The sequence below is a fragment of the Myotis yumanensis genome, unplaced genomic scaffold (genome assembly GCF_028538775.1).
Source record: "Myotis yumanensis isolate MYYU_CA2020_CCGP unplaced genomic scaffold, mMyoYum1.0.hap1 SCAF_12, whole genome shotgun sequence".
Classification (NCBI taxonomy): domain Eukaryota; kingdom Metazoa; phylum Chordata; class Mammalia; order Chiroptera; family Vespertilionidae; genus Myotis; species Myotis yumanensis.
Window position 1 is genome coordinate 46,557,017 of NW_027223763.1, and position 15,524 is coordinate 46,572,540.

Here is a 15,524-nt window from a genome sequence, read left to right on the forward strand (position 1 = left end):
AAGGATGAATGTAAAAATCAAGGCTTATTCTATAAGCAAAAGCCAGATAAGTTCAAGAGCTGCAGATATGAACAGAGAAGCCAAGGAAATATATATATATACAAAATACTGGGGAGTTGAAAGGAAATTATGGCTCTAAAAATCATTGAAAAATAACAAAACAACGACAGTGGCCTATGAAACTCCAAACATGATTGTACTGATCTCAGTATTCCTGCAGAAGTTCCTTCTCTGAGATACTTTGTGCTTATGCTTAGCTTCCGACAAAAATCTTTTTTTTTTTTTTATCACACAGTGATTTGAAATGTTATTTGGCCCACATAACATTTCTATGAACCAGTGACTATCAGGGCCAAATATATTACTGGGACAGACCAGAAGGCCTAAAACTCTACCTATGTCCAAAGAACCTTTAGTAGAAATTTCAGTTTTGGAGCAGAATTAGCCTAGGAACAAACTACCCATTATCTTCACAGTGGAATTTAGCAGATTGTTCATTCAGCTGACTGGATTTCCTGTTTCTCAGCAGTACCATGGTCAGCAAGACATTTAGTATATTTGGAGTGGAATGGTGCAAAATGGGAGCTCTTATTGCCTGTGGCAGACTCCTGATACATTCATCTTCCCTTGTCCTTTGCAAGCATGGACTTCTGATCTCTGTAAAGAACAACAGACTACAGGCCATCCATAAAGGGTATCTATCCCTGATATCATTCAATTGGATCTGCTCTTGTCGAGCATGATGGATGCATATCATCCATTCATAACACTCTGAAAAGGGAAATGGCTCCTTTCCTTTGGTTCCTTAAGTGGTGTATCACTTTTTAAGTGTCAGATTTGCTCTGTCTTACCTGTCTCTGGAATCCTCAACCATGTGTTCTGCTCCTGCTATGTCGAGGTAGGGGCTCATCTGACCCCATGTGAGCACAACCCAACAGTGCTTCCTCTCAGGCCTGCACCATGTGTCTCTCCCCTTCTGCTCCCAGGCATCCTTGCTGACTCTGGATCATGAGATGCCTCGAGACCCATTTGGTGCCCATGCATGAACAATCCAGAATGTAGTTAATGTGGAAGGATGAACATCTGACCAACGGTGATATAAGAGCCAATGGATACCTTTGCTTCTCTCCCACCCTTGTATAAACTGTCCTGAGATGTGCTTCAATCAATGGATCAAGCACAATTTCTTGATGTTTGATACCACACAGTGTTCAGCTCAGTAATGTACTTGTGTATTATTTCCCTCCTTGCCTGCCTCACTCTTGTTTCTCCTCATTCTTGTTTCACTGAGATTATATTTTTTAATATAGTGGTACCTTATAAGCTGTGTCTAGGACCGGGATTTCTGGGGACCCCAAGCAAAGACAATCAATATAAAGTGTGACCCTAGAATGTAGACCCTCAAGATGGAATTACTCACCAATGTGATGACAAGAGAATCCTCACTGCTAGCAGGGAGTGATATCTCTTGGCATGTAGTTTCATCGCAATTACTAATGATCCCACTGGTGGTTAATTAGGATGCAGTAAAGGTAGAAGGTGAAGCATTGGGCTATATGGTGACTGTGTGCTTGAGGTTCTGGGGTGATAATAATTATACGGAGTGAGGAGCAGGGAAGTCTCTGTTAACAGCATTGGAAGCATTGCAAAAAAGAAAATTATATTCTCAGGGCAGCCAACTACCAACTTAAGACACACTGTGAAACCAGAAGGGTTTTCTTAGCAGAATTTAAAGGAATTCCTATCTCCTCAGTGCTCCCAGACCTGCTGTGCCAAAACTCAGGTACAAAATTGGACAATTCCTCAAATTAGAATTGCCCATCTCCCCATCCCCAAAGGAGATAGTAAAAGAGTAATAGCAGAAGAGCTGTGAAGGAGATTGGACGGGCAACTTTGTCTTATGTATCATATTGGGGCCCTGACAGGGAAAGAGTAGGGCTCTGAGATCTGGGGTTGGGATAGCTGAGTGGACAAGGCAGAGAATCCTGAAAACACCTTCCCAACTCCCATGACTACTTCAGGCCAGTAGAAGCAGAATTCTTATGCCTGTTCACAGCAGAGAATAGCTTCCCTTTGCCTGAAGACTGCACAACTTATCCTGAAGCTTGTGCCTTGCAAGATAATTTTGTTCCCCTCAGGATTTGCCTCACTACTGCCCACTGCCTCCAAGCTCATGGTCACTCACTGCCGTCCGGCTGATAGCTCCAGCACTGTCTAAGCAGTAAGTACGATTCCTATTCTAGGAAGAGATAACTTACACACCTAAGGAACCGCAGAAGCTGGTTAATATTTTCTGCTAAGAACCAGGAAAATATGTATGGGAATGGATTTTTAAAGGTGTTGAACTAGCGTAGAATATAAGTCAGGTGAGGGTACAATTTACTGACAAGGGGTACTCCACGGATTCAATGCTCTAGCAAGAGACTAGTCCTCATGATCTGCTGGGAAGTCGCTTTGAAGCTTGGTCATCATGAGGCCTGCAGTTAATGAAACAGAGATTCCAGAACTTCTGTAGCATAGTATTGAGGAAAGGGTCAGAAGGCTCAGAGAGGTGGAAATAATAGATGAATTTACTATAGAAGATCTAAGAACATTCAACGTGACTGTTCTCAGGCAAAGTCCAGAAAACCTTCCTTTTATTAGGTAACTTGGAGTAACTTAGTGAGAGAGCAGTGGCATTTTTGAGATGCTTACGGTGGCTCTCCTCAGTAGATCAATAATAATAGGTGGTGTTGCCATTAAATTATGCTCTCAATGAGCACAATGTGGATGGAATTTTTAAAATGTCAGAAGCAATAAAGCAGTAATTGACTGTCATAGGCAAAAATGACATAATACTGTGTTAGACAGCAAGGCTAGAGTGGCAATACCTTGACCCACAGGGATCTGTGGTGGATGCTGACAGATCCTAGTGTTACCAGAGAGGTGAAAGAGATGTACAGTCACTAGGATGGAACTCAATTAGTAGAACAACAAGAATGACAACAACAAACTTGCTAGTTGGTGAGCTGATGGCATCAGCTGTCACAATACAAAGAGTGGGTCCCTCACTTAATTTGCAGAACTAATTTCCAGATCTGGCTTATGGGTGCAGAGACCACTGGTCCATGATTGAAGTGGAGGCCCAGGCCCCTGAAGCACCACAAGCAGTTATGATAAATATTCCCCAATCCTTCTCCAGAGGACCTGGGTTTCTGGGACAAAGTAACTATGTGGGAGAAAGGAGAATATCTCAATTTTAAAAAATATGTTCTTATTGATTTCAGAGAGAGGAAGGGAGAGGGAGAGACAGAAACATCGATGAGAAACATAGATCGGTTGTCTCCTGCATGTCCCCTACACTTGGGATTGAGCTGCAACCTGGGCATGTGCCCTGACCAGTAATTGAACCAGTGACCTCCTGGGATCATACTCAACCAACTGAGGCACACTAGTCAGGCAAATATCTCAATTTTTAAAGGAATGTTAGATAACAAGGGTGAACTGATATTGATACTAGGGAGTTTAGGATGCCTCTAGAGATAAGGGCTTATGGAGGACAGGTAGTAAATGAAAATTTGGACCAAGTCCATTGCACGGGGTATCTAAGGCTCATATTCACCCTTGTTTATTTCCACAGTCCCTGAATCTACAATTGGGATAGATACATGCAGCATCTGGCAGATCCCTCAACTGCCCTGAAACTGCAACTCCCTCATCCCCAGGCAGGTAATATTGTGATCTTTAATTTATAAATAAAGAAATTGTGTTTCAGAAAGACTGAACTAACCTGGCTAAGGTTTTACAGTTAGTAATTGATAGAACCTAAAATTAAGCACAGTTCAGTCTGGTTCTAGAGTCTGATTCATCCAGCTTTTAACTACTGCCAGTTTGCCTATGCTTTCTGTTCGGTAACTGCAATAAACGTACTAAGGGGTGGCGGTGAAGAGCAGCAGCTTGCCTTTGGACATGTTAAATTTAAGATACCCGACAGAATCTAAGTAGACCTGTTAACAACCGAAGTCTATGGTTCCAGGGAGAGATCTGGGCTGGAGTTCTAACCATGGGAGTTGTCAGCCTAAAGACAATATTGACGGCCAGGAGACTGAATGAGATCAGTAAGGAAGTGAGTACAGACAGAAAGAGGAAGACAATGAAGTCATTCCAGTGTTGAAGATTTGGATCATGATGGGGAGGAGACTGAGCAGTTGGGGCCAGTAAAGAAGGACAACAAAGTTTAGGCTCCGGATGTGAAGAGCCAATGGTGTCAAGTGCTATCGGTAGGAAAGTCATGTGAAGGCTAATAACTCATTACATCTGATGATCTTATCCAGCCTGTGAGTTGTTCCTCAGTCTCTCAGCTGACTCCCTCAGAATGCACCCAAACTCGTTTCTTTTTTCATCCCCCTTCTTCCTCTCAGCCAGCATTTCCACTTCTTTGCTTCTTCTAACAGAAACCTTGCAAGCTTTCACCACCTGTTCCCTGGGGCAATGCAACTGAAGATCCACATGCTAGTAGTCTAATGTAGAAACTGCTTTATAAAGGGAGGGAAATTAGAAAGAAAGCAAAGGCTGTAAATTTTGAGAACTATATGGTTTTAAAAATATTTTTGTGTGTTTATTGACTAAAAATAAAATAATTCAAATGCACCAGCTATCAAAGCAGTACAGATTAAAAATAAACTGGCCACCATTTTTTTTTTTTTTGCAAATCAAATTGGCATTTAGAAAAATAAAACATATCCCTTATGGGCAAGACTGAACAGACATTCTCATATTCCACTGGTGGAAGTGTTAATTGGTAAAACTTTTCCACAGGGCAATTTGGCAATATATAAGAACAATTTTTAAAGTTCCTTCTTCACACCTTTTGGTCCAGTGATTCTGCTTCTAGCAATTTATTGTAAGGAAATAATCAGAATGTACATCAAGATTTCTATAATAGGAAACTTACTTTAGTGTTGTTACTTTTAGAATTTAGAGTATAAAACTCTATAAAGTTCTATATTCTGGTAGAATATAGAAGAATAACAGAATGAGAAAATGTCAACAAGGTATTGTCAAAGTAAGAAAAAACAAAATAAATGCTATAAAGTGGTATGATTCTTATTTTATGAAGAAGAACAGAAAAAACTGAAAAGATATCAACTAAAATCTTAATAGTAATTATTTCTGTAGATGCTTGAGATTATTGAAATTTCTACTCATTCAGAAATATTTACTGAAGGCCTAGCATGTGGCAGGTACTGTTCTGGGTGCTTCGAAGACAGTGGAAATCGATAGAATTCTGGCTCTTGTAATTGCTGACAGTCTATCAGGACGGATACAAAAATAAACAATGACAAATAAAGGAAGTATATGTCATTTAGGAGGTGATATGTGTTAGAGAAAAAACACAGAGCAGAAAACGTGGGGTTGGGAGTTGTATGGTCACTATTTTAAATAGGGTGGTCAGGGTAGGGGTTATTGTGAAGGTGGCATTTGATGAAGACTTTATGGCGGTGAAGGAAGTAGCCATTAATATCGAGGGAAAAGTATTCCAGATGGAAAGGTCAGCAAATGCAAAGGCTCTTCGGTGGGAGCATGTCTGATGTGTCTAAGGATGAGCACGAAACCAGTGTGGATGGAGCTGACTGAATAAGGTAGTAGGAAATGAAGAGCCAGACTAGGGAGAACCCACTAGAAGGTTTTGGAAATGTTGGGAAAGATGGGTTAAGAATCTATTGCAGTAATCAAGATGAGATGATAGTATTGGGATCAAGGGAGAACAGTGAACATATTGAGAATTAGTCAGATTCTGGATATATTTTGAAAACAGTGCCAACATAATGTCTTGATGGTTTTCCTATGGGGTACAAGAAGAGAGGCCTTTAAGGTTTGGGGGCTCAGTGATTGAGAGATAAACTTCTTAGCAATTGGGGTAGAAAGACTATGAGTTGAGCAGGTTTGTGTGTTAGTGGAGAAGATCAGAAGTTGAGTTTTAGACATGGTAAGTCTCTCCAAAGGGAGATTTACAGGAGGCAGTTGACTGTGAAAAATTTGGAGTTCCCAGGACATGTCTGAGCTAGAAAGATACACTTGGGAATCATCAGTATATAGATGGTATGTGAACTTGGGGAATGGGTGAACTCACCAAGGGTGTAACAACTGTGGACAGAGAAGAGGTCCAAAGACTTCATCCTGGGGCACTCCAACATCAAGGGGTTAAGGAGACAAGTACAAACCAGAGGAGGACAGGTTGAGAAAGTGACCAGGGAGAAAAATCAAAAGAATGTGGGACAAATAAATAATTCTGCTCAAATGCTGGCAAGTTAAATAAGTCAAGAAGTGAGAACTGATCACTGACTTTAGCAATGTGGAGGTCAGGGCACTGGGGACCTTGATAAGGGTGGTTTTGGTAGAGTGTCTTGAGAAAAACTGAAGGGAGTAGTTGGAGATGGCTGAGTATAGATGACTCTTTTTAGAAATTTTGCTGCAAAGGGACTTAAATGGGTGATCGGTGGCTGACTGGGGAAGTGAGATATAAAAAAAGTTATTTTTCTTTTTAGATGGAATAAGTAGCAGCATGTTTATATACTTATGGGGAGCCTAGCCAGTCCACTGTTATCATTTATAGTCTCAAGGTAGTAAGCTGCCTGCAGATGGTATGGTTGGGAGGTCACACAAGGAATGCCTGGACAATCAACCTCCCCGTCTACTCTTTTATTTGAATTCTGAACTCTTCAATGGAGATTGAATAAGGAGGACACATTTAAAATATAAACAGTTAGGGTAGGCCTTCCAGAACAATAATCATAAGTAAGGTTTCCCCCATTTCATTGCCCTCCACATACCAATAGGCTCTTTATCCCCACTGGAAAATCTCTGGCTTGAAGTTTCAGAAATACAGATTGAGCAGAAGCCACATAATGCTATGAATCTGTGGTAGGAAAGCCTATTTTGCAAGAAAACATTGGGGAAAAGAAAAAGTGTAGCCCTCTGACCCTACTTCTCACAGAATTTGTAACCCAGGACACCAAAGCACTTCCTATTTGCTGTCATTTCACCAAAAGAAAGAATTATAAAGAGCAAACCTGGGAAATGAACTTCGGATATCTCTATTGGAGGGCTCTGCTTACCTCATCTAGAACTCAAAGCTTAAATTTTAGCATCCATCCTCATCCATCTGCCAGCACATGCCTGTGCTCCCTCCTACACACCTAACATTCCCACTAGGATGCCATTTGTTCTGTTTCTCCCTCCATGGGTCCAAGATCATCATCCTCCCCTCTTACTCTTTATAAAAACCAGTTCTCAGAAAAGAATGCTAGAAGGAATAGTGGTTTAGAACAGAAAGAATTTTGTGTTAGTTTTCATTTTTCAAATGAAACAACCAAGTCTCAGAGGGTGAACTGCCAAAAGCCAACAGCCAATTTGGAAAACTCCACAAATTTTTTAATCAACCCATTTACAGTGAGGAACATTGATTGATATGTTCTCTGACAAGGGCATGTTCTAATAGAAGCCATAGTCCTGCCCTGACCGGTTTGGCTCAGTGGATAGAGTGTCGGCCTGCGGACTGAAGGGTCCCAGGTTCGATTCCGGTCAAGGGCATGTACCTTGGTTGCGGGCACATCCCCAGTAAGGGGTGTGCAGGAGGCAGCTGATTGATGTTTCTCTCTCATCGATGTTTCTAACTCTCTATCCCTCTCCCTTCCTCTCTGTAAAAAAAAAAAAAATCAATAAAATATATTAAAAAAAAAAAGAAGCCATAGTCCTGAGACAACAAAATGGATGCTGAAAAGTAGAAAGAGAGCTACAGCAGTCAGGGGGAAGATGTCATATTAGCCTCAAGGGTAGCCTTTGGGGTGTTTGATATTACTAAGCAGTTCTCTTGACTTGTCTATTCTGGTTCTCAATGGGGAGTGATTTTCCCCCCAAGGGGACACGTGGCAATGTCTAGAGATATTTTGGTTGTCACCCTGGGGAAGGTGCTTTTGGCATCTAGTAGATACAGACCACAGAGGCGGCTAAACATTCTACAGTGCAGAGGACAGCCCTCAGTCCCAAAATATGACCCCAAATGTCAATCATTTCAGACACTCTAATTTACTCTAAAGCAGTGGTTCTCAACCTGTGGGTCGTGACCCCTTTAAGGGTCGAACGACCCTTTCACAGGGGTCGCCTAAGACCATCGGAAAACACATATATAATTACATTACGATTCATCACAGTAGCAAAATTACAGCTATGAAGTAGCAACGAAAATAATTTTATGGTTGGGTCACAACATGAGGAACTGTATTAAAGGGTCGCGACATTAGGAAGGTTGAGAACCACTGCTAAAGGAAAAGGAAAGAAAGAGAGAACATTACCAAAAGTTGGCTCTGGAGTAGTGTTCCATGTAGAGCTGGTCGTCAGAAAAGGGGGCCAAGTGGATGTCACTGAATGTCGGGAACATCTTTCCTAATGAGCAAAAAACAACAGACCCAAAAGTTGACTCGTGCTGCCTTCTGATTGAACGGTCCACTTACCTGCTTCTTGACCACCTTCATTCTTCCATCTAGTTCAGCTATTGCACAACAGGCTAAAATACAATTTCACCTCAAAGCAAAGATAAGAAAATTAGGCAGAAGATCAGAGGGGATATAAGAAAGAATACCAAATCAAGTCCCTAAGCTATGTGCTGATAAAAGCTTATACAGTCCTAGGTGAGACATTCAACCTGGCCTATTTGCCTTCCTAGCTAGTGGCTTTGTTCTTTTCTGTATGTCTTCTGCTTTGAATTCTGGGCACTTCCTTAATTTAATTTTTCTCTCTTATTCATTATACAAGAAACTTGGCTTTGAAAATAATAAACATTTCATCATTCTATCACATTTTTATTTCCCTTCTCAGACTTGTCCGTCTATAATGATATTGACTATCTTTTTAGGTGCTACTGGAATCTATGTTTATATGCATGCTCACCATCCTCCATGCTGGCACAACCACGCTTGTATTTTGTTCCGACATCTATAGTCACCAGGAGAAAGGCAGATTCTTCGGCTGGCAAGCAAACACCTAGACTAGCATGTCTGAAATAAGACCTTTCTGAGCAGATAGACTTGGTGATCAGCATTATTATTCTTGTGTTTTTAGGGAGACCCTTTCTAATAGTCATTTATTAAACTGCACATGAAAGACAGATGAACTATTAACCCTATTTCAAAAACGAGGACTGCCTAAGAGGCTGGAGATGCTGCCACAAAACTAATAATAATACCTAAAATGTCTTGATTTTGTTAACTTTGCCATGAACTTTTTTTCTGGGTTTTCTATGCGTTAATTCATTTAATCCTCATAACAATATAAAGTAGGTTTTATTATTGTGCCTATTTCATAAATGAGGAAAAATAAGGAACAGGGAAATTTAAGTGTCTCAGCCACAATCCCAGAGCTAATAAGTAGAAGGACAAAGTCCAGGGATGGAATACCCTTCGATAGTCAATGGCCCCATACTTTAACTCAAAGTCTATTAAAATAAAACAGATTGTTTTATTTAGGGTATGGTCAGAGGTAGAGAAAAAGCATGATTGTAACATCATTCATATGTCACCTTCTAAATCTCATGCGTTGGTGTCAAGCAATGATTGCACGGGGGTTTTTCAATTTCAAGATAGAGGGCTATTAAACAACCTTAGGAAAGTAATATGTAAACTTGGGAAGCTTCAGAGGAGGATGTTCTGAGCCCAAGCCTAATAGGAATTCCAAAGATATCAGATAAAAATGGAGGAGAGGAAATCATCCATGGTAAAATATTTAAAAATTCCAAGAGTTAAAGAAAATGTCTTCTGATTCAGTGCACTCACTACATGTCCAGCACAAGAACTTTAAAAGTTCGTACTAAGAAGACTAGAAATAAAAACAAGATACTAAAAGTGTCCACAGGGGAAAAGTATGTCACGCTAAAGCATCAGGAGTCAGAATGGCATTGGACTTCTCAATAGCAGTATTAGAAACCAGAAACCAGAAAGAGGTGCCTTGAAAATACTGAAAAAAAATTGTTTTCAAGTTAAAATTCTCTAACGAGCAATATGATAATCCACGGACTCAATAAAAAGTAACTTCTAACATTTCCTTTCTCCAGAACCTGTTAGAGAATATTCTTTGTGGAAATGATGGTGTAAGACACAAGAATGGGGAGAGAAAGTCAAAGTGTGGTAGCCATGCAATAGGACTGGTAGAGGACAGAGGGCCACAGGAGGAAGGCTTCACAGAATAAATACTGATAGGATCTGTCAGACCTGTTGGAACATGGAAAAAATTAGTAATGAGTATATAGAAAACTAAGCCAATGAAGAGAAAAGGCAATTAACTCCAGGAAAAGCAAACGATTGCATGAGAAAATGTATAATCATATGCACCCACTATACCACCTGATTTGGCACTGCACACTATTTACACTGCGACAGTAATATAAACACATTGATTACTCATTTAACCAAATAATTACCTAGGTCCATGTTTCCTTTTTTTAAAAATATATTTTTATTGATTTTAGAGAGGAAGGAGAGGGAGAAAGAGACAGAAACATTAAAGATGAGAGAGCATCATTGATTGGCTGCCTCCTGCATGCCCCCTCCTGGAGATCGAGCCCACAACCCTGGCATGTGCCCCGACGGGGAATCAAACCGTGACCTCCTGGTTTCTAAGTAGATGCTCAACCACTGAGCCACACCAGCTGAGCTAGGTCCATATTTCTTTATATTAAATTCTGAATTTTAAAAAGCTCTACTCTGCAAAGCAACAGATTTTTGTAAGTTTGCAACATCATTTGATGACAAAACCTGACCTGAACTGATGTGAGTTGATTTATAGTCTATATTTATCTCACTTGGCATCCATATTCATATGTTTTGTAGCAGAGATACATATAATGTGTTTCATTATGGAGTGTTGCCTCATATCTGACTGGAGGCATTAAGTAATACATGGTATATGAGTGTATTACCTTTCCAAAGTCCTCCAGATTCTGAATTATGAAGCATATCTAGCCCCAAAGGTTAGGATAAGGTATTGAGGACCTGTATAAATATATTGAGAGGATGGGGGAAGGGAGGGTGTATCAAGAAGGAAGAGAGCTGATATGTAGGAAAGCTAACTTCTCAACCACAGAGTGACAAGAATAGCAATAGGATAACTTTACATATAAACATTGTAAATAACAGAAGAAACAGAGAATAGAGTTGAAAGGGACAGCCTTCAGGTAGCAGTCTCGGCATAGGAGGAGATGTGACAGAGGGTTCTTATTTTTCATTATAAGCCTTTTATTATTATTTGATGTTGTAAACTATGTCTTATTTTGATGGAAAATCAAAATAATTAGGGAAAAAATGCAATCATTATTCCCTCAGGAACACCCAGGGTAAAAAACTGATAAAATCAGCATTTATTTCTACTTGTCTAGTTAAAAATATATAGCCCAATATAAAATTTCATATCCACTTCAAATATCTGGGGAAATATTCAGCTTAGAAAGGCTCAATCAGTTGCACGTTAATTAACTATGTGTAAAATCTCATCACACAAAAGCACCTCACCATTTGAAAAATTCTCCAGAAAAAAAAAGTATAAAAATTCTTCTCTGGGGGGCACTGAGGAAGAATCCAAGCAGCTTTGCTCCTTTCCTTTCTCTCCCACAGTTCAATTTTATCGCGTGGACACAAGGCTTCCAAGTTCAACCTGGGCTGTTTTACAACAGGAACACTAATGAAGTTCTTGACGTTGGGTATCCTTTCCTAAGTTTATTTAGTTATTTTTTCACATGAGGTTTTTTTTAAGTGCATATTTCTGAATCCCTAAATTTTGAAAACATGTATGGATGAGTCTCAAGCTTTATTTGTACGCATATACTGTGTCACTTGGTTAAATATGAGTTGTACTTTTATTCCCTATTTTGTCTTCCTTGGATATCAAAATAGGGAGCAATTTAGAGTAAATAAAAATAAGGTAAGAAGCTACAATTCAGTTACCTCCTACGTCTTATTTGAAAACATGGGCTGTTAGAATTCCTTCCACTCTCTCTGGTAAAGAGTAGAAAGTCAGTGTGTGCACAGGAGTTGTGAGTGTGGGGTGCAGGTCAGACAGACCTGGGGTCAAATCCCTGTCACTTTTTTTTTAAACTTTAAATAATTTTTTTCAATTACAGTTGATATACAATATTATATGAGGGGTTTCATGTATACAACCCAGAGATTAGACATTATATAACTTGTTAAGTGGATTGCCCTGATACATCTACTACCCATCTGACACCATATAGTTATTACGATATTGACTATATTCCCTATGCTGTACTTTATATCCCCATGGCTGTTCTGTAACTACCAACTTGTACTTCCTAGTCCCTTCACCTTTTTCCCCAATTCCTCACCTATCTGGCAACCATCAAAATGTTCTTTGCATCTACGAGTCTGTTTTTATTCTGCTTGTTCATTTATTTTGTTTTATAGATTCATATATAAGTGATATTACATAGTATTTGACCTCCTCTGTCTGACTTATTTACTCAGCACAATACCCTCTAGGTCATTCCATGTTGCAGATGGCAAGATTTCATCCTTTTTTATGCTTGAGTCATATTCCATTATATATTATATGCACAACTTCTTCTTCTTCTTCTTCATCCATTCTTCCAATGATGGACACTTAGACTGCTTCCATATCTTGGCTATTATAAGTAATACTGCCATGAACATATGGATGTATATATCTTTTAGATTTAGAATTTTGGGTTTCTTTGGTTAAATACCCAGAAATAGAATTGCTAGGCCTTTCTTTGTCGCTTATTATGGCCTTTGTTTTAAAATCTGTTTTGTCTGGTGTAAGTATTGCTACCCCAGCTTTTTTTTTTTTTTTTTTTGCTTGTTTGTTTTCATTTTCATGAAATATCTCTTTCCATTCCTTTACTTTCAGTTTGTGTGTGTCTTTCAATCTGAAGTGAATCTCTCGTAGACAGCATGTGTAAGGGTCTTTCTGTCACTTATTAAAGGTGTGCCCTTGTTAGGTTGTTTTCCTCATTGTGCCAGGACTTTTCAAGCCTATCTCCCTAAGCCAGGTCTCAATCTGGGCACTATTGGCATTTTAGGGGGATGCCTCTTTGATGCATAGAGGTTGTACTGTACTCTGAAGGATGTTTAGCAGCATCCCTGGCTTCTCCCTTTAGATGCCAGTAGTGGCCCCGCCTTCAGTTATGAAACCCAAATTGTTTCCAAATGTTGCCAAATACCCCTGGGGAAGAAATATAAAATCACAAGAACCTCAACAATAACCCTTCCAATAAGTTAAAAACCTCCATCATTCACACTCTGTAAGGTTTTTACAAAATCATGCAAATTGATTAGTGCATGCAGACACTTAGTAAGCACAAAAATTATTGGACTTTATATATTTTTATCTTGATTATAAGTAGTGATCATAGGGGAAAATATAAGCAGTAAAAAAAAGAGTATGTTAGAAAGAACTAGCAGACCCCAGAGAGTTTATTACATTATAGAAAGCAAACATTTCATAGGGCTTTAGAGATTATTTTTAACCATATAGGTGAAGAAATCAAAGTCAAACAGTCAAGTATTGGGCCAAGTTCCTTAAGGAAGGATGTGATAGAACCAGGACAAAAATACATAACTCTGAACTGGTCACCTATACTATACTGAATCCTGTGCAGCACACTGCCGTCAATGTCCTCACGGTTGGAGACTATCTCATGTGTTAGGGAATAAGATGAGAAAATAAAAGAATTGGTGCAATGGAAATGTTCTATCCTTTCTGTCAGAATTGAACATGGGGGAAATTTTTGACAGGACTCTTGGCAAATTTTACAGACAAGTTAGCCTATTTTCTAAACCAGGATTGGCCAACTCACCATTTGCTTTCAGCCATTTTTTGGAATGAAGATAGCTCTCCAGCATCCTTTCATTGAACAGCATGTAGCCCATTGGTTCAGAAATGATCACATCTACAGCCTCGGGAAGTGAGATTTCTTCAATTATCCCTGGCAGAACAATGATCTTGTCTGAAAGATGGTTATTTTTCACTAGTATCTGAAAAAGATAAAATAGAGTAGCAGTATTATTGTTATATAGAATCTTATAAAAAACAAGTTTCATAGGTTAGGGGTTGACAGTGTGATAGGGATGAGAGGGAAGTGACATATCTTTTTTTCTATAAACACTTCAAACAGGTTTTTTAAAAAAAATCTCACCTGAGAATATGTTAATTTATTTTTAGAGAAAGTGGGAGGGGGAGAGAGAGAGAGAGAAATCAATATGAGAGAGAAACATTGATTGGATGCCTGTCATACCACCCTAACCTGGGATGGAACCCACAACCTAGGCAGGCGTCCTGACCTTTTTGTTGTATGGGATGATGCTTCAAACAACTGAGCCACCCGGCTGGGGCAGGTTTTTTTTCCTTATTGCACAAATATTTAATGTTTAATATAGATAAGTGAGAAAATTCAGATATAGGACAAATAAAAACACCTATAATTGTACCACATACAAATAATAACTATTAAGAGTTTGAAACATACCCTCCAACACTCTTTATACAAACACTGTATATTTATATGTGTAAGTATGTGTGATCTGTGTATGTGTGTGTATACAGGGAATGGCAAAAGTAGATTTACACTTGTGATACAAATAAATAATAAAATAATAAATAATAATGCAAGAATAAACTCTGTAGCTGCAACTATAAACCTATTTTGGCCCCACCCTGTATATGCACAGGTACTTTTTGGGATTACTCTTTACTAATGGTTTCAGCTTATTTCCCATTTTTCTGCCTGCAATAAAGATGCCAGAAAATTCTGTAGGATAACCTTGCCCAAATTAATTATCTTGATCCTTATTAAGTTATCTCTTGATCTATTGATTCCAAAAATAATACCATATTCATTAAGCTGTCTTTAGAAGTACATTTTACAGTTATGTACTCATTTTTCTTTGATGCCCTCTATATTTTATTTAATAACTTTGAACTCACTTAGAAGAGGGGCCTTGAAGAGAAGGGAATTTATTATCTTTCTAAAATAGGTCTTCCTAATGCCCAATATGACAAGGTGATTGTATGGTTATATTTATGTCTTTTTACTGCCTGAAAAAAATATTTCCTAATAAATACCTTACACGTGCCAGCATAATATACAGCACATTTCTTTTTAAGTTGGGGTTCTTTGAGACCCCAAGACTCTTACATCTTTGCTCATTGTATTTATACATAGTCAGAGACCTTCATTTTGTATTTTCCAACCTTGATCCCTTTCCTCATCCTCCATGCAGTATACCATGAATTTATCATGACTCAATTCTCAATTTCTGATCACATCTTCACGTGGCTAGGGTATCTTTCACCTCAAATCCTATCTTCTAGGGTGTAACATTATTAAATGTCATTTCTACTTTTATTTAAAAAAAAAAAAAGAAATCAAGGAATCTCTAAGGAAAAACAATAGAGAAAACTATTTGAAAATGTCATCCTTTGTCAACATTCATCCATGCACAAGGACTCTTGGAATT

The 15,524-nt window shown here is 38.8% G+C and overlaps 1 protein-coding gene across 2 annotated transcripts in view; it reads right to left on the reverse strand.

The window, feature by feature from the left end:
- The window catches only part of LOC139021224 (histone-arginine methyltransferase CARM1-like), a 227,150-nt gene that overhangs the window by 29,222 nt on the left and 182,404 nt on the right, over positions 1–15,524 (reverse strand). For both annotated transcript variants that reach the window (XM_070431573.1, XM_070431574.1), the window contains exons 6-7: positions 13,865–14,042; positions 8,334–8,424 (exon numbers count right to left, since the gene is read on the reverse strand). In XM_070431573.1, coding sequence (XP_070287674.1) covers positions 8,334–8,424; positions 13,865–14,042 — 269 coding nt within the window. The remainder of the gene's footprint in view (positions 1–8,333; positions 8,425–13,864; positions 14,043–15,524) is intronic.